The following is a 20268-nucleotide window of genomic DNA, read 5'->3' on the forward strand; positions in this document are numbered from 1 at the left end:
ATGGGTTTTTATGACAATTGATGACAGTTGTCATGGTCACCAATACTGAGGCTAACTTTTAAATTCCAGATTTTAATAATTGAATTTAAATTCTACCAGCTGCTGTGGTGGGATTTGAACCCACGGCCCCAGAGAATTAGCCTGGGCCTCTGGATCACTGTGACATTACCATTCGACTCAGACTCAACAGCAGTGAAGGAACAGTGATCTTGTTCCAAGTCAGCCTGGTGTGTTCCTTGGAGGGGAGGTTGCAGTTCCCATGCATCTGCTCATCTAAACTGGCTGTCTCTGGTCCTGTGACCACAAACTGACAATGAGCCAAAGAAGATATTAAAAGGGGTAACTGAATGCTGGGTCAAAGTCGGTTGTAAGAAGCATTTTAAAGGAGACAGAGAGCTTAGCGGTAAGGTGGCTACAGGCATGGCTCCCTGTGGTGGGTGAAGGAATTCGGGAATGCACAAGAGGGTTGAGCTGAAGGAACTAATTGCACGTGGAGGACCTTCACAGTGGGGCTACAGTGCAGATCTCCTCGTGGGTTAGCTGACAAAGGAGCTGCCGACCTTGAAACTGAGTCATGGCAGGCTGAAAGCGATTTCGACAATCAGTGAGAGCTGCAGTAAGAACCACTGTGATTGGCTGCAGAAAGCTACCGAGGAGTAAAGTGGGCCAGAGTGGCTGTTCAGACTTACGGTGCAGTGACCCCTGCTGGAGAAACACATGCCTGTGGAGAATCTGAGGGAGAATCCGATGGGCCTCAATTATGTTGCAGGCCCCATTCCCCCATGTTTGTAACTTGTGCACACAGTCTAGATTTGCATGTGAAAATTCACCTGAGTGATACTGAGGCTAAAAGGGCTCAAATACAAGGGCAGGTAGCTTGGACTTCCCTGAGTACAAAAGTTAAGGGCCGGATTTTCATTACTGGGGTGGGCAGCTTGAGTTGGGGAAACTACCCGACTTGCTGGAGCCACCTCTGTAAATTACCCTGAATCTCATGATTTTCACTTCAGGTTGGGGGTGTGGGATGGAGATGGGCCCATTGGCCCTGGGAGTAGAGTGTAGGCAGCCACGGGGTGGGGCAAGTGCCAAGGTGAGCTGGTTACAAGGCCCACTTCGGTTCTCTGGGACATCGCCCTAGTTGTTTCAGAAGCTATTAAGCCCTCTAGCCCTCACCCCTCACACCCCTTACCTACCCCCATGGCCCCTCATACCCTCTATGCCAACCCAATGCCAATGCATGCCCCACACCTTCCCCACATGGCACCTCATACCTTCCATGCCCCCTCCATAGCCACTCACCCAGTATCCACCATGGGCAGACCTCAGGAGCCATGTGGAGATGGAAAAATTAAACTTCTCACAATCTAATACAGCTCTCACTCATACACGTTTGATAGTAGAAAATACTCCCATTTATGAAACCTTTTAAATTTCAAGTGGTTAATCTATTATTAAAAACTATTACAATCCTCAGTAGCACTACGCAGCTACACAGTTCCATAATATGCTGTTCTTTACTCAAGCAGGTTAGGTCAGGAATCTGATCCAACAATAACTTTCACCTTTGAGTTTCACATTTACAATTCTCATCAACAAGGCAGACTTCTATAAGTGCTTTCTCCCTCGGATCACAACAGTCCTGATGGTGTAGCTTTCCAGAATTTCTTTACAACTGACCAACTAAACACCCCGGCTCACGGTTTGGTCACTTCTGGGAAAACACCCAACTCTTTAGCATCTCCGAGGTATTCACACAGCTTTCCAGGTTTTAGGCCTTTTTAGTCAGCTCATACAGCATCTCTAAGAGCTCCTGTCTCACTTTCTGCCAAACAGAAAAAATGACCCCTTCCTCACAAGAATTCTTCAGGGTACTCTTTTTGTCTCTGTCTGCTTTTTTTGGGTCTGCGCCTATGCACTGATCACCTCCACCCTCCAGCTCCTCTGCTTGCAGCTCTCCTTTGTGTCTTTGGCTCTCCTTTATGTTTGCCTGCCAAATGGCTTCTTTCTTAATTTCCTTCCGTTGATACTGCTTCCAGATCAAGGGTTGCCATGTTACATGGACTAGTATTTCTTAATATCCAAGAAAATTATAATTGATTCCTTTGCAATTGATGCAAACTCTTAAAAGCCCTTTACAAACATTGTTAAAAAAATAACTAAAGGTTCCACAGGTCTTTTAAAGAAATTACAAATTTTCCTTACTGCACTGTTTCTGGTTCAAAGGTCACCACAAAACAAACAAGCTTCTATTCTGACCTCACATCAAGGGTGGCTAATCCTTTAATAGCCCTTTTAAACTGCCAATCAAATTGTGAACTCAGAAACCCCTGCTGAGATAAAATACAGCTTTTGAAACAAAGCCAGGCATTCATAATGACACAATAATTGGTCTTGGGGAAATGTCAACAAAGAACTCTCCTGAAACTATGTGACCAGATGCTACTGTTATTTTCTAGCCTACAGCGGATGGCCTGTCAATTAAAGTAGTCTAGCAGACAGTTTTTTGTTTAACTCTCAGTGACAGCTTCCGCCTGTTTTTTTTTTAAACCAAAGAGCAGGATTTAAAAATCTTCAGATCATGACAATTAAACAGACCTGATCCACTCCCACATTGCATCTTAAAGCCATTGCAATAGCTAAAATGGGGTCAGTTTGAACTCAGTACTGAGTCCAAATGGACCTGCTGAGTTTGGGTTTCCCCATCCCCCACCCCCCCCCGCGCGCGCCCCCCCACCCCCACCCCCACCACACCCACTTCCCTGTTTGAATCACAACCCCTCTCTTGCCCTTGCTTAAAAAAATTGGATCTGTTGGAGACAGGGGGCAAAATTTCCATATCCAGGTTCCACCCAAATCTGGCCCTCAGGATGATCTAATTCAGATGATTAAGGAAGTTGAGATATTTTAAGATAGAGAGAAACTGTTTCCCCGGTTGCTCAGACGGGCTTTCCCCAAAGAAGGCAATGTGGGGCTCTCGTCGGCTCTCCACGCAGTAGGGGAGACACCCAACACCTGGATTAAATTCTGCCCACTATTTCATCTGGGACTGAGCTGGTGTTTTATGGTGTTGTAGCATAGCATCCTGGATTTTGTACTCTATGCCTCTATATATAAAGCTCAGTATCCATATGTTTTATTAACCGCTTTGTTAACCACCTTCAAATATTTGTACACAGACAACCACAGGTCTCTCTGTTCTTGGGTCCCGCTTTGCCTTAAACTGGGAAGGAAACAAAATTCTACAGCAATTACATATTTATGTAAGAAGAGAAAAGGCCCTTTTCTTTTTTGATATATAAATATATTTATGTGGGCACCAGATGGCATTTATTATTTATTGGTGACTTTTTATTATTCATTGTTTTCCATTCTTCATCACTCTCTTTTGTACACAGTGAAGAAGTTATATTACATTGAATTTTAAATGTATTCTCCAAAGATTCTTTCCACGTGAAGGGGACAATGTGCTATAGACGGATTACATTGTATGATACCTCAGATTTTGTCCCATGTAAGTGTTATCCTTTAGCCATCACCCTGTTGCTTACCATGGTGTGTGACAGGAAGAAGCAGCTGATGAGCTCATGAGTTTTCCAGGCTAGGCTAGGCTGCGCTGTTGGGAAATGTAGCCCAGCCTCAACAACAGAACCCTTGCATTTATAAATCGTCTTTAATGCAGTAAAATCTCTTAAGGTGCTTCGCAGGATTCTCTGAATTATACAGGAACCTGGCACCAAGGGAGATATTGGGACAGATGAGCAACAAGCAGGTCAAAGGAGGGGAGCAGATTCGAGAGAGAAAAGTGGAGAAGTGGAGAGGTTTAGGGAGGGAGTTTCAGAGCTGAGGGTTTAGAAGGCTAAAAGCATAGGGCGGGATCTTCCGGTCTCGCCGAAGTCAATGGACATTTGGCTGGTTCACCGCATCTACCGTGAGGCAACCCACTGCGGCAGAGCTGGAAAATCCCAGCCATAGTCATCAATGGTGGGGAAAAGGAATTTGAGGATGCATGAGAACTAGAATGGGAGAAACATGTCATTCTTGGACTGTTGTAGGGCTGGAAGAAGGTACAGAGGTATGCTGAGGGACAAGACCATGGAGGAATTTGAACAAGAGGATGAGAATTTTAAGTTTGATGTGTTGCTGGACTGGGAACCGATATGGGTGATGCATGAACAGGACTTGGTACGAGTCAGGGATGCAGGCAGCAGAGTGTAGGATGAGCTGAAGTTTCGAGCAGGTATGAACTTTGGTTCCTGGCCTGTGGGGAATTTTTGGATCCTCGCTTGGGTAGAGCAGGGGGAGTGGGCAGAAGGTTGGGTGCCATGATTAGCCTCAGTCACCTTCCTCTGGAGAGGTGCAAGAAAGTCCAGCAGCCAATGTCTCAGCTCCTGATCAGGTCCTCGTGACTCCCTGCTATGGCTGTGCTTGGAGGCTGTGTTGGCTTCTAACGCCACATGTGCTCCCTCCCTAACAGCACTGTGGGTGCACCTACACCACATGAACTGCAGCAGTTCAAGAAAGCAGCTCACCACCACCTTCTCATGGGCAATTAGGGTTGGGCAATAAATGCTGGCCCAGCCAGTGAAGCCCACATCCCGTGAATGAATAAAAAAAATATGCACAGTTCTAGTATCTCTCTCTGTCATATTTACTCTTTTGGCACAGGTCGGGATTTGAGGGAAAGGAAACATCAGGAGACACAGAGTACAGAAATTAACAGGGGGAGTGGGGTGGTAGTGGGTGTGGGGGGCGGCCACATACAGTATTTAAGGCTGTGGTGTTGATAAATTTAGATGTTCAATTCAAGATCATTCCCTACAGGTTCTTTGTGATCGTATTATAACTCACCCCGTTAAATTTACACTTTCTGCAATGTTGGATATTTGTATTTATGTTAGGTTTTTTGTATTTGTGTTAGGTTTCTCCTTTTCCAATTTCATTTAGATTATGAGCATATCCTATGCACAATCAAGACATTAACTGCTTTATGACTGAGCAGAGTGATATCCGCGCGGACCAGCACGGATGCGCGGGTGGCCATTTTGCGTTGGCGGGAGACACAGTGGTGCTCGTAAGTGGAGGCTTGTCTGTGATGGTTTTTGCAGCTGAACAACCTGGGCAGCGGTTGCTGCTTGGATTCCCCACAGGAACTTCTCTTTAAAGAAAACTTCCTTTGAGAGCAGTCCCGAAGCCTGCGACCTCTACTGCCTAGAAAACAACGGCACCAGCTCATGAAAACACCACCTTCACGTCACCCTCCAAGTCACACACCATCCTAACTTCAACAATAACCTATGCTTATAAAGCGCCTTTTACCTAATCAAACATCCCAAGGCTCTTCAGAAGGAGCATTGTAAAACAAAGTATGACTCCACGCTACATAAGGAGATAATGGGTCAGATAACCAAAAGCTTGGTCAAATAGGTTAGGTTTTAATAAGTGTCTTAAAAGAGGAAAACGAGGTAAAGAGGCGGAGAGGTGTGGGGAGGGTGTTACAGACTTAGAATATATTGAGCACTCCTTTATCATCGCTGGGTCAAAATCCTGGGACTTCCTAGTTAACAACACTGTGTGTGTTTCACCACACAGACAGCAGCAGTTGAAATTTTGGCCCACCATCACTTTCTCAAGGGCAGCTCGGCATTTACAATGAAACGTCGGCCTTGCCAGTGACATCGATATCCCAGGAATGAATAAAAATAAGGAATAATGGGTATTGCAACAAGGTAGCTGCAGTAGGCCAGTCTCCAGGGCAGTGATACCTCAGTAGCTGTCAGTCAGCCCCAGAGAGGAGAGCTGGAGGAAGATTTCTAAAGAAAAGCAATTTTGAAAATCCCCCAGCAGCTTGACTTGAACCCTTTAAAATCTTGCCCTTCTCTGAGGAGCATTTGTGTGACACTTAGCATCATCCACCCTCCAAGTGATAAGCCTTTTAAAAATTATATCCAAAAAATGAAAAGAGATGGACTGTGCCTTGGCTCAGTGATAGACCTATCACTTTTGAGTCAGAAGGTTGTGAAATCAATCCTCACTCCAGAGACTTGAGCGCATAATCTACACCACAATTCTGTGCAGTACTGAGGGAGCGCTGCAGTGTCAGAGGTGCCACCTTTCGGCTGAGACATTATACCGGGGCCCTCTCTGCCCTCTGACATGGGCATTAAACATCCCGTGGTACTACTCTGAGGAAGAGCAGGGGAGTTTCACAATAGCACATAAACAACATGCACCTGGTGAGCTGCAATTTGCTCGGGACTCCGAGGTTTGTTTGCCTATCTTGGTCAGCACTCGCAGTCATCAGCACTGGGTTTCAGAGGCAGCACCACATCACTTATAGGGGGGCTAATGGGCAGGTCTCTACCTACCAGACCAGCCATAAGGCGGGGGTGGCTTTGTACGGCTGCAGGGCTAGGGCCTGCTTGGGGAAGTGGGGGAAGTGGCCTCAGGCAAAGAGAAGAGGCTGCAGGCCAAGGGCTGCACTGGGGAAAGGGGGAATCCCAGGGTTTGTGTGGGGGCACAAGTTGATCTGTGCAAGTGGCCTCAAGATGGTGAAGATTGAGAAGGCAGTCTCCAGAGGAGATGAGGCCAGGTAGAGATGTGAGGCTGTGTGTGGGAGAGTGAGTGGTGATGTCCCTTGAGCTGGCAGTGAGTGAGATGCCAGTGAATGTGTGATGGGCTTGAGTGTGTGAGTTTAGAGTGATGAGATGGTTGCCATACCCTGGCTGCGCGGATGAGATCATTCATTCTCTATCTGCATTAGATGGTCAACCTCTTCTGTGATCACCACTGCCGTTGTCTACTAAGTCAGGGTGGTAATGTCCTTTCGGCTAGGGCGGGGGTAGAGGACATCATGGCGGCCTCCACAGCTTCCAAAAGGCGCTCGGGGGACATGTCGCCAAACCGGGGGGCTGCAGTCTTCTTGCCTTTCGGGGCCATGTCTTCATTGCTGCAGTCCTGGTCTGGAAGCACGGAGAGGTGTGCACGCGGCTGCACTTTAAATGCGGCGCTCGGCACGATGAAGTGGCGAGGTGATGGTGTGGCAGGCAACTCAGAGACGGCCTGACATGGAAACGGTGTTTCCCAGGAATGCATAATCGATGCGGCGGATTTGGGATGGTATGGCATGAGAAACCGCCATTGCGGCTGGTGGGTAAAATATCGTTTTACCCGCCCTCCACCGCACTTACTGCAAATCTGGGACGATTCCACTCACACTCTATAGAAATTAACAGAAGGAGTTGGGTGGTAGTGGGTGTGGTTGTGACCACCACCAAGGGCAGCATTTATTGCCCATCCCTACCTGCCCTTGAGAAGGTGGGACTGACAACTGAGTGGTTTTGCTAGGGCCATTTCAGGGGGAAGTTAAGAGTCAACCATTTTGTGGGTCTCGAGTTACACAGAAGCCAGACTGAGTAACTATGGCAGGCTTCCTTTTCATTATTGAACCACTTTATTTGGTGGCAATCCAGTACTTACTGACTTACTGATAATAGTCCAGATTTATTTAATTAACTGAATTTAAATTCCCCAGCTGCTATAGTGGGATTTGAACTCACGTTCTGGATTACTAGTCCAATAAAATAATCACAATGCAACCCTAACCTATATTACCATTTCTGGGAGCATGCTGTGCACAGATTTTGCTGTCGCATTTCCTACATTACAACAGTGACTTTTTTTAATTCTTTCATGGGAAGTGAGCGTTGCTGGCTAGGCCAGCATTTATTGATCATCCCTAATTGCCCTCGAGAAGATGGTGGTGAGCCACCTCCTTGAACCGCTGCAGTCCGTATGGTTGATGTAGGTACAATCACAGTGCTGTTAGGAAGGGTGTTCCCGGATTTTGATCCAGCAACAGTGAAGGAACATGATATAGTTCTAAGTCAGAACCATCTGTGACTTGGAGGGGAATGACCCTTCAAAAGTGCTTCACTGACTGTGAAGTGCTTTGGAAAATCATGAATGATGCTCTAGATATTCACATTATTTCTTCCTTTCCTCCACAATACCTCTCTACCACATCAATCAGACAGCATTGACCTGAGTCTGTTTAATTGAGGGGATATTTATTTGAAAATAAGGAACTTGCATTTTATATGGTGCATCACACATCCACAAGACACCCCCAGAGCATTGCAGAGCCAAAGAATTGCCTCTGAAACACACTTCCTGGCAAATGCTGTGATGGCAAACAGTTGATTTGGTAAGTAGATTGGCAGACGGTAAGGACAGAAGCGATCGATAATGGGACTGTGAAGTGACAGGTAGTGTCCCGCAGTGATCTGTGCTGGGGTCCCAACTATATTTATTAAATGACGTAAATAACAAACTAGAGAGCCATATACCCAAGCTTGCCAATGGTTGGCAAACCATTAATAATTGTAGAATAAATTTAATAAGTGTATTACCATTAATAAGTGTAGACAGAAGCATAAAATTACAGAGATATTGATAGATTAGTTGAGTGGGTAAAACTGTGGCAGATGGTTTTCAACACAGCTAAGTGCTGTTTGGACCAATAAAGGATAGAGCCAAGCATCATGGGGAGGTGGTGGCATAGTAGTAATGCCACTGAATGAGTAATCCAGAGGCCCAGTCTAATTCTCTGGGAACATGAGTTCAAATCCCACCATGGCAGCTGGTAGAATTTAAATTCAGTTCATAAATCTGGGTTTGAAAGTTAGTTTCAGTAATAGTGACCATGGAATTATCATTGATTGTTGTAAAAGCCCATCTGGGTCACCAATGCCCCTTTAGGGAAGGGAATCTGCTGACCTTATCTGGTCTGGTCTGGCCTACAGGTCACTCCAGACCCACAGCAACATGGTTGACTCTTAACTGCTCCCTGAAATGATCTAGCAAGTCACTCACTTCAAGGGCAGTTCAGGATGGGCAACAAATGCTGGCCTTGCCAGTGATGCCCACGTCCCAAGAAAGAGTCAAGAAAAAAAATTAGGAGTGGGAGAAGACCATTTGGCACTCAAGCCTGCTCTGCCATTCAATAAGAACATGGCTGATCTGATTGTGGTCTCAGCTCCACGTTCTCATCTACCTCTGATAACCTTTGACTCCTTTGTTAGTTAAGAATCTATCTACCTCTGCCTTAAAAATATTCAATGGCCCTGCTTCCACCACTCTCTGGGGAAAAGAGCTTCAAAGACTCACGACCCTCTGAGAGAAAACATTTCTCCTCATCTCCCTCTTTTATGGGTTATCCATTATTTCTAAATTATGTCCCCTAGTTCAAGTCTCTCTCACAAGGGGAACATCCTTTCAGCATCCACCCTGTCAAGTAACCCTTAGGATCTTTTTTTTATTTATTCGTTCATGGGATGTGGGTGTCACTGGCTAGACCAGCATTTATTGCCCATCCCTAATTGCCCTTTTTCAGAGACCATTTAAGAGTCAACCACATTGCTGTGGATCTTCAGTCACACATAGGCCAGACCAGGTAAGGACAGCAGAATTTCTTCCCTAAAGGACATTAGTGAACCAGGTGTGTTTTTACAACAATCGGCAATGGTTTCATGGTCACCATCATCAGACCTTGAATTCCAGGTTTTTATTGAATTCAAATTTCAATAAATTTTTTGATGATTTGAACCTGGGACCTCAGAGCATTACCCTGAGTCTCTGGAATACTAGCCCAGTGACAATGCCACTATGCCACTGACTCCCCCAATTAATACACCTGGAATATAAAGCGAGTCTCAGCAATGGTGACAATGAAACTATCATCGCTTGTGGTAAAAACCCATCCAGTTCACCAATGTCCTTTATATGTTTCAATAAGATCACCTCTCATTCTTCTAAACTCCAATGGATCCAGGCCCAATCTGTCCAGCCTTTCATCATAAGAGGAAATGAGAGTGGTGTTGGTCATTTGATTCAAGCCCCCATCGCATGTATTAGTCGAGTAAACCTTCTCTGAACTAATGCATTTCTATCCTTTCTTAAATAAGGAAGCTAACACTGTAATGTCTGTTAAGGAAGGAGATCTGCCTTCCTAAATTTTGTAGTATAAGGGTCTGGTATATACAGGGTTAATGTGGGACTGAGCGATGGAAGCAGGGCCATTGAATATTTTTAAGGCAGAGGTAGATAGATTCTTAACTAACAAAGGAGTCGAAGGTTATCAGAGGTAGGTGAGAACATGGAGCTGAGACCACAATCAGATCAGCCATGTTCTTATTGAATGGCAGAGCAAGCTTGAGTGCCAAATGGCCTGGGAATGATGTGAGAAGGCACATGACCTAGAGCAAGGGTCAGTGTGGTGTTGGCCAGAGACGTGTTAAGATCTAGACTTGGAGATAGCTCCTTGCCTGTGCACCCTTTACCGTATTTTTGTATATAGTTGCCAGTAATTAATAAAGGCTTGCTGTTAACATACTGAAGACCATGAAGACTTCCTGAACAGGCACGTTCAGTAACCAACACCATCCCAACAAGTGTGACTCTAGGTCCAAGCAATGTGGTTGAGTCTTAACTGACCTCTGAAATGCCCTAGCAAGCCATTCAGTTGGAAGGGCCGTTAGGGTTGGGCAACAAAAGCTGGCCTTGCCAGAGACACCCACATCCCATGAAAGAATTTAAAAAAAGGTTCAGATGGGGAAAAGATGGAAAGAGTGAAGGTCCAAAGGTATTTATGGGTCCATGTACACAGATTATTAAATTGTAATGGTCAGTTACAATAAAAAATCAGCAAAGACTAATGGAATATTAGCCTTTATGTCTAGAAAGCTGGAATATAAAAGGGAGGAAGTTTTGCTCCCACTCCCCAAACCCCTAATAGATAACTCCTGGAGCACTGGTGTGCAGTTCTGGACACCATTCCTGGTGAACAAAACTACCGGTCTTGGAAGGAGTGCAGCTCATATTCAGCCAGATGTTACCAGGGCTCCAAGGGGTGACATAAACTAGGTTTTTACTGCCTGCAAGGGTTGATTTGATTGAGGTTTTTAGGATTTTGCACTGATAAGAGAAAAAACTCTGAGTCTAGGAAAAGAGGACATTCCCCAAAAATAAACAGGTGCCGGGTCAGACAGAACAGAACCTCTCCATGCAGAGGGTGGTAGGTGTGTGGAATTTTCTCCCACAAAAAGCATTAGTTGCTAGCTCAATGGATCATTTAAACTTGAGAGTGATAGATGTTTGTTAGCCATGGGCATTAAGGCAGATGGAGCCAAGGCGGGCGTGTGGAGTATTGATTGGCAGAAGAAGCTGAAGAAATGGCTTACTCCTTTTGCTATGTTCCTAAATGCAGCGGCCAATTTATGCACTACAAGGTCTCACAAAGAGAGAATTAGATAAATTTGCAGATAACCTGTTTGCTCTGACATGTGTTGAGGGATAAATGATGGCTCAGACACCAGGGAGAACTCTTCTGCTCTCCTTTGAATCGTACTATGGGGTCGAAAAGGCAGACAAAGCCATTGAAATCAGCAGAAATGGAAACTGGGCAGATACTATAATGGGTGAAACTGAGACAAAGCCCACAATGGGTGAGATATTTCAAGGTGATACACAAAGGTGAGTGGTGCTATTCATTTGATCCAAGGTATCATTTATCTGAGTACCACGTCTACTCAGTGCAATGGTATGTGAGCATCACTTTACAGAGGGCTGCATATTATATGTGGAAACACATTAATAGATAAACCCGATAGCACAATGAGCATCAAGTAGAACTGTGCCAAGGAAATTGTAGATCGTATCAGTTACTTACTTAATTCATTGGATATATGGTCATGTTAAGCCTGCGCGCTGTAATAATGTGACTATCTGCTTTGGTTATACAGTCGTCATTCTGCATGAAATGTTGATGACACCACTCTGAGCTGATCCCAGCCATATGGGTAATAAAAGAAGGAAGAAAAAATATGTGCGCTTACTCTGGCCGTCAAACTGTCTCAAAGCACTTCACGTACAACAAGTTACATTTTGTTTTGCAGTTAAGTGTGACAGATATTCTGTATTAGCAATGTCTCACAAGCTGCAGTGAGATGAATGGTCTCGGTGGGTTTTTTTTTTTGCTTCGTTGTTTGAACAAGACTCTGGGAGAACTCCCCTGCTCTTCACCGAACAGCGCACTGGGGATATTGAGCAGGCATTTTGACCCAACTTGGTAAGACCAGTTCTTAGTTTGGGCATGAAGTGCCTTGGGCCTTCCAGTGTAATCCTGCCACGAATTCAGAAGGGCTGAAGGCTAGATTGGCACCTCAACATGCCAGGTCCTGGCCTCAAGAGGCTTGCTGGGGGCGGAATCTCTACCCATCCCAAACTTGGCCTTCAAAGTGGAGGGAAGAGGGCACAGCCTCTTTATATTAGGAGATCGTATGCACTCCACCCTCAGAGAGATTTGGTCCAGGTTCAGGGGAGCTAGGCTTGGTGAGATTGGGCAAAACATGGTCTCCAAGTTGTGGCTCAGTGGTAGCACTCTCTCTTCTAAGGCAGAAAGTTGTGGGTTCAAACCCCACTCCGGAAGGTTTAGCATAAAATCTAGGCTGATACTCTCAATGTTGTGCTGAGGGAGTGTTGCACTGACAGAGGTGATGTTTCTCAGATAAAACAGTAAACTAAGGCCCTGTTTGCCCTCTCAATTTGATGTAAAAGATTGCATAGAGCACTACTTTGAAGGAGAGCAAGGGAGTTTTCCTGGTCAATATTTATCCCTCAACCAACATCACTTTAAACAGGTGATCTGGTCATTAGCATGTTTCTGTTTGTGGGGCCTTGATGCACAGAAAATGGCTGCCACGGTTTCTACATTACAACAGTGGTTACATTTCAAAAGTGCTTCACTGGTGGTAAAACGGAATTGGGGGGTCCATAGGCCATGAAAGGCACTATAGAAATGCAAGTCTTCCTCTGTTTTTCTTTCTTACAACCCCATGGGGCCCTTATGGGTTAGTCTGGGCCTAGAATGGAAGAAGAGTCTTGCTTTGTCCTTAAAAGAAATTCATCTTCTTGCCAAGGGCACCGTTGAAGAAACTATCAAACCGTGCCCGGTGGAAAAACCAAGGGGTGAGTAAATGGAGTTGAGGTGCAAGTCAGCCATGCTTTAATTGAATGGCAGAACAGGCTTGAGGGGCTGAATGGCCTCATCCCATTCCCATGTTCTGTACTCCTGGCCAAGTCCCTGCCTGAACGATGTCACATTTTAATGTGACCCACCTTTGCTTGGGGAAGGCTGGCCACAAACATGCCCAAGGAAAGGCGCTGTGAACACCAGGGGCAAGGGTTTCGCCCCAGTATGGGGGGGTGGGGGGGGCAGAGATGGGGTCAGGCAGGCAGGTGCAGAATTTCCCAACGCCGAATGGCACGCTGGTTCCCCACCACATTCCTGGATCCCAGCCATTTTCCAGGAGGCTAGCTCGGGCGAGGGCCGGATGCACTCCGACAAGCGGTAAGTGGCCAGTGAAGTCCATTTAAAGGCTGGGTCAGACTATTGACCAGAGGCTTCTGGGAGGCCCGCGGCGTCAAGAGCACGGCAGGTGAACAGTGACAGGCTGGTGGGGGGAGTGGGGGAGAGGGGCAGCGGTGGTGGGGCAGAAAGCACTCCAGGTTCACTATGTACACCCACGCTCCACCCCCCTCCCAACGCCCGGCAGCCACCATGCGCACCTGCCTACATATGCAGTCACAGGCTGACCTCAGAGCAACGCGCCCTCTATGAGGGTGGTCCAGCTGCTGTGGCCATTTTGTATTTCAAACACTTTAAAAGATGAAGGTGTGAGCTCTCTCTCTCTCTCTCTCCTTTATATGAGCTGCAGGCTGCAACTCCTTCATTGCTGGAGGGTCTCCAGCTTCAAGAGCCCACCCGCCATCCTTAACTGGATGACAGGTGTGCCCTCTGGCCACTAATTGGCCAACCCCGACAAAATCAACGTTGGGTTACTGCTCCCGACCCGATGCGCGCTCGGGACCCTGATGTTGCGGGGTCCTGAAGCAAGATGGAAAGTCACGCCCCAGGCCTTACCACCTGGATTAAATGACCCCAGCCCAGGTTAACCTGCTCTTGTCAGAGGGGTGAATAGCTGTGCTTATATTTCAATCAGGAAAGCCCGGTCATCATTTTAAATTGTCTCCAACTGTCTTTAGCCGTGTGCAACAATTCAAATGTGTGCGCAGTGCTGGAACCCATCCAACTCATTTGGCTCAGTGCCATTACAATTAATAGATTATTCAACTTTCGTTGATTAGAACAGTGAATCAATTAATCATGAACGTCCCTTCTGACTAGCGAACAGAAGGCTGGTGTTAACAGCTAAGCTGAAAGAATTTGTCAGCTTTTTGGGTGGAGTTTGTCCTCATGTAATGGGGAGAAATAATGACAGACAAAGGGTTCATTTACATCACCCTCCGCCAGACAGGGTCGGGGTAGTAGTGTGGGCAAAGTAGTGTCGCTGTCTCATTCCCACATACACCCAGCTGCCGTTTAATCACTCCACCGTTAATGGCCTTTAGCTACAGCGCCCTGAGCTCTGGAATAACCTCCCTAAGCCCATCTGCCTCTCTACATCTCCTTCTTCCTTTAAGGGGCTCCTTGAAACCTGCCTCTTTGACAGTCGCCAGCCTTATGTGGCTCAGTGTCAAATTTAGTTTGTTAACTCTCCTGTGAAGCCTTTTGGAAATGATTTGCTACATTGAAGGCATTTTATAAATGAAGGTTCTTGTTGTTGTACTTGGATGAGGAGCCTTGCACCAGGGTGTGGGTGTTACTGGCAAGGGTAGCCTTTATTGCCCATCCCAATTGCCTTGTGATGGGTGCAGTTAAGAGTCAACCATGTTGGCGTGGGACAGGAGTCACGTACAGATCAGACTGGGTTAGGACAGCAAGTTCCCTCCAACAATAGTGAGCAAATTGCGGACAATCCAACAGCTTCAGAGTCACTTTCTATTACTGATACCAGCTCCTGTTGTTTATTTCCAGATACCCCCTCTGTAAAAAAAAAATATGAATTTGTGGGGCCTCTGAGTTACTACATTGGATATTAAAAAGGGGCATTAAAGATCCTAGTGTACCCCAGTTCTGTTACAGGAAGGCCATTTCCCCGCCATTCCCGTCCAAAATGGATCCCATCATTTGTTGTAGGAACAATCGAGTTGCAAAATGGCATTCTTCTGTGCAACATCACCAGCCAAGGCAGTCAAAATAATTAGCATAAACATAACGAGTGGCTGTACAAATGCAAATGTTTTTTTTATGAATTTTAATAATTTTGATACTGATATTCATTTTGACTGTAATTACAAAAACTGCTCAGCTCCACTCACAACACATCACTCCCTCTGTTCGAGTTAGTTTTATTGCTTAAATCGAATAGGAGGTTTTTCCCGGTGACTGGATTGAAAGTGGTGGAGAGGTTTCCGTGAAGGTGGCTGGTTCTGAGGCGTAAACCGAGGAATGCTCCAATCTGCAGTAACATTCTCTCCAAGGGACATTTCAGCACAGTATAGGGTGTCAAAAAAAATTCTCTTTCGTATAAGAGCGAAACAAAATCCCGTGATTAGACTGTGACCCAGCATAACAGAAATTGTGGAAGAATTATCATAGATCTATAGAGCACAGAAGGAAGCCATTTGGCCCATCGTGCCCATTCTGGCTCTTTGAAAGGCACTACCCAAACAGTTCCATTCCGCTGCAGATTTCTCCTTTTAAAGCGGGCATCCAATTGTCTTTTGCAAATTACCGTTAAATCTGCTCCAGCAACCCTTTCAGGTAATGCATTCCACATCATAAACAACTGGCAACGTGAAAAGAAAAAAATCTCCTCATTTCTCTCCCGGTTCTTTTTGACAATTGAACTAAATGTGTCCCCTCCGGCCTTAGTGACAGTGGAAACAATTTCTTCCTATTTTCCCCAGCAAATCCCTTCATAACTTTGACCGCTACCATAACTCCCGTTTACATTCCCTGCACCGAGGGGAACAACACCTGTTTCTCCAGTCTCTCCGCATAACTGGAGTCCCTCACCCCTGGTGCCATCGTGGCAAATCTTCTCTGTACCTCCTCCACGGCCTTGACATCTCTCTAGATGGCCGTAAATGTTCGTTGACTTTATAAGCACACAAAGGGAAGAAAAGTATACGGCCAATTAAAGATGGAAAGCTGCCTCATGGAAGACGGAGTGATGGCAGGCGTGGTAAATAAGTGCTTAGCTTTGGCGTTCACAGAAAGGTATGGTCGTGAGAATGAAAGAGCACAAGTGGAGGATGCAGAGGGATGAGATGAGGAAACTACAGATAAGGAAGTTGAATGGAAAAGATCCTGTGGAACTCAAAGTGGCCTCAACACCAGGCTCTGAGGTGGATTTAAGTTCGCCGTCGCTGGCTGGATGTATTGTGGGAGATGTCATCGCCTCCAACTGCCCCAGCTACACGCCCCTGCAAACTGGTCACCTGACACATCCATCCTGGCAGTGCCCTGCCTCTTCACACCAACTGGAGAGCAAACAGGCTCATCACTACCTGATTTGACGATTCTTGACCGTCAGTCCAACTAGCCTTTTCCAATATTTTTAGAGTGCTCAAAGGAGTAATTCCCCAATGATTTCTCTCCCAGAATTGCTTGCAGCAGTGTCCTGGAGATTAATCTTTAATTTCTGGAGACGCTTGGGAATCCAGAGAGTTGGCCAATCCCGCATGCATTCCAGAATACAGAGGAGACTGGGAAAAGCAGGCGCGTCCTCCATGTATTATATAGAATAACCTTCTCTGCTCTAAGGGGAACAATCCCAACTTCTCCAGACACTACAAAAAACTGAAGGCCTTGATCCCTGGTACTATTCAAACCAACCTCCTCTGCACCCTTTCCAACCCTTTGGCATCCCTCTAAACGGCAACACTGACGTTGAGCCTGTTTCTATGAACTTGCCAACATACGAGTTAGGAGCAGAAGTTGGCCATTCAACCCCTCGAGCCTGCTCCATCATTCAATAAGATCATGGCTGATCTGATTGTGGCCTCAACTCCACATTCTGCCTACCCCTGATAACCTTTGACTCCTTTTTTAGTCAAGAATCTATCTACCTCTGCCTTAAAATGATTCAACGACCCTGGCCCCGCTGCTCTCTGGGGAAGACAGTTCCGAAGATTCACAACCCTCAGAGACAAAAAATTTCTCCTCATCTCCGTCTTAAATGGGGGAATCCCTTAATTTTAAACTATGTCCCTTAGTTCCTTAATTCTGGTAAGTTCTCTGCTTTGAGTACACAGTAATGAATTAGTGAGACCTTTCTGGCAGTGCTGAATGTTTTATGGAAAGATCTGGAGCGTCCTAACTCATTACATGAAACAGAAGAAAGGGAACCGACCTGTCTTTTCCTGTCTCCAGCTTGAAAACCCTGTCGCAGTAGTTCATTCGCTCCTCGGTGGTCACGTAGATCTTGGCGTGGGGGTAGTTCCTTGCCAGCTGCAGCAGCTCGTTGTACGTGGCCCCCTTCCCGTCCCGCCGCATGTTCCGATAGGGCCCCCAGATCACGTAGACGGTCTCGTTGGCCTCCCCAAAGTAGTGCTGCTGCCTCTGCTGGAGGAGCGGGACGCTGGTGTGGGACACCACCCTGACGCTGGTCCTGGTGCCGACGTCCACCTCGAACCCGGCCGTGGGCGCGTTGTTCATCCGCCACACGCAGGCCGACTGGTCGATCACCCTGCCCGCTTGCTGGCCGAGCATCTGGCCGGAGCTGGACACGATGCTGCAGAGGTCACAGTGCAGGCGGAGAGGCTGTGAGGCGGGGGGGGAAGATTACCAACAGGTCAGATTTCCACACATGGGGCTTGAAAGCAAAAAAACATGCGTCGCTTGACTCTTTGTAGGACATAACCCTGGAGGAGCTATCACATCACCTCCAGCTTCCAATCGCACCCCACCCTCACACTCTCACCATTGGTTGCAGACACGTCCATCAGGGGAGACAGCAGCCTGTTGGTAATGTCACGGGACTAGTTATCCAGAGGCCCAGAATGATGCTCTGGGGATATGGGTTCAAGTGGGATTTAAATTCAATTCATAAAATCTGGAATGAAAAAGCTAGTCTCAGTAACCATGAAACTGTTGTGGATTGGTGGAAAAACCCATCTGGTTCACTAATGCCCTTTAGGGAAGGAAATCTGTTATCCTTACTTGGTTTGGCCCACATGTGACCCCAGACCCACAAGCAATGTGGTTGACTCTTAGCTGCCCTCTGAAATGGCCTAGCAAGCCACTTAGTTCAAGGGCTATTGGGGATGGGCAAGAAATGCTGGCTTGGCTAGTGACTCCCACATCTCGTGAAAGAATAAATAAAAAAATAATAATGCCCCACCTTTCCCCAGCAAACGAAAAAGCAAACTGGTCCTCAGTTACCCAGCTGGATGATGCTTGACTATCAATCGAGCGTCCTGATCTCGCTCAGTCTCCAATATTTTTTATAATCATTAAGTGAAGGCCTCCAATATTATTCGCACATCCTTTTTATTCCCTCCCAGGTCGCTTGTAGCCACGTCCTGCAGTTTAATCTCTAATTGCTGGAAACTCCACAATAATCCTGGAGTGTTGGCAGCCCCATGCGCACTACACATTACATTTACCAATCATAGGGCTGGAATTTAGGACTGCAAATTGGGTGGGCCACCCTCCCCCTTCCTCTCTCCCTTGTTCCCCCCCCACCCACACCCACGTAAAATACGGTTTGATGACATTGGGGCAGCAATCCAAAGTCATTCCGCCAGTCTCTAAAATTACGGAAGGTGAAAAAGATAAATAGCAAGCTATTGAGCTGGTCAAAGACCCAGGTGACTGCAACCTTAGGCTGCCCACTCCATTTTTGTTTTTGTCGACGCACGGGAAAAGCGTTGGGAGTGATTTACGCCAGTCATGAGGGGGCGACTCAAGGTCTGATGAAGAGGCCTGCAAGCGGGCCTGTGCATAGCAACAGAGGCTGCTGGTGAAGGCAGCGGCGTTTAGCTGGTAGTAGACTCTATTCCTTCAGGTTTTTTTTTTAGGCTGGATTAACGATTAAGGAGAGACTGAGAGGGCAAGGGTTTTTTTTAAATTGCTGGCAGTGACTGACTTCCGGTTCACAGCCAAACGGCTGCCCTGCCTTTGATCGGGCGCTGGTCATCCCCCATCACCCCACCCTTCCCAACACTGACTGGCCGCCTGATGCTTGATTTGCGGTGCTGGTTTGACGGGCTCGGAAGCAAGCGGGCCAGACGCTTCCCGTCGCCCCCTCCCTCACCCCACCGGAAACCGCAGAATCCACCCCACAGAATCATTCAGCGCAGAAGGAGGGAATTTAGTTATGCGGAGAGACTAGAGGAGCTGGGTTTGTTCAGCAGGGGCTGTAAGGGGGAGATTCATCATTTAGTGCATCGTGCTTGTACTGGCTCTTTGAAGTAGTGTTTTGGTTAGTCCCCCTCCCCTGGCTTTTCCCCTACATCTACAATATGTGTCCTTTTCAAGTATATATCCAATTCCCTTTTCAAAGTTATTACTGAACCTACTTCTACCACTGATTCAGGCAGTGTATTCCAGAACAGCTCCACATTTCATCTTCTGAATTTTTATTTTTGCCAATTATCACATATCTGTGTCCTTTGGTAACTGACCCTCCTGCTAGTGCAAATAGTTTTTCCATATTTATCAAAAGTTCTCATAATTTTGAACAGCTCATTAAATCTGCCCCTAACCTTCTCTACACTGAGGAGAACAATGTCAGCTTCTCTCGCCTCTCCTGATGAATATCAATGAAAATAAGGAATTTTCTCCGGGATAATGTATTAGATCTTCCCTTTGTGAATATTACTAATTGATTAATACTGAACAATTCTCATTGCAAATTACATCATAAATTTTCCATTTCAATTTGCCTCATCCTGCTCCGTGGAGTTAAACACTTTTGTTGTTGTGAAGCGACGATATTTGTCAGCTGAAAATGCCCATCGCTAAACTGTAACAACTGATATGTTAGCGCAGGCTAAATAAGTACTGGCACTGAGACAAATAAATGGATTAGTTTTGCCAACTGGCAAGTATATAAATTAGAATATGGTAGTGAAGTGTTTATATTATTAGACTGGTAACCCAGAGAAAGAGCGAGGGAGGTCTGGTGGTGCGATGGGTAGTGGCCCTACCTCTGAGCCAGAAGCTCTGGGTTCAAGCCCCACCCCAGGACTTGATGGCCAAGGAAAGTGTGTTCATAATGTGGCCAGAGAGGTTGATTGTCAGCTTGTAAATCCTTTCAAAATGCCTGGTAGGTGAATGGGAGCAGGAAAGCCTTCTGGTCA

At 46.3% G+C, this 20268-nt stretch overlaps 1 protein-coding gene across 1 annotated transcript in view; it reads right to left on the reverse strand.

The window, feature by feature from the left end:
- Positions 1–20268, reverse strand: part of st6galnac3 (ST6 (alpha-N-acetyl-neuraminyl-2,3-beta-galactosyl-1,3)-N-acetylgalactosaminide alpha-2,6-sialyltransferase 3) — a 234216-nt gene that overhangs the window by 72117 nt on the left and 141831 nt on the right. Inside the window, exon 3 of the mRNA XM_078560733.1 lies at positions 17316–17725. Coding sequence (XP_078416859.1) covers positions 17316–17725 — 410 coding nt within the window. The remainder of the gene's footprint in view (positions 1–17315; positions 17726–20268) is intronic.

The sequence above is a fragment of the Cetorhinus maximus genome, chromosome 17 (genome assembly GCF_964194155.1).
Source record: "Cetorhinus maximus chromosome 17, sCetMax3.hap1.1, whole genome shotgun sequence".
In the NCBI taxonomy this organism is placed as follows: Eukaryota; Metazoa; Chordata; class Chondrichthyes; order Lamniformes; family Cetorhinidae; genus Cetorhinus; species Cetorhinus maximus.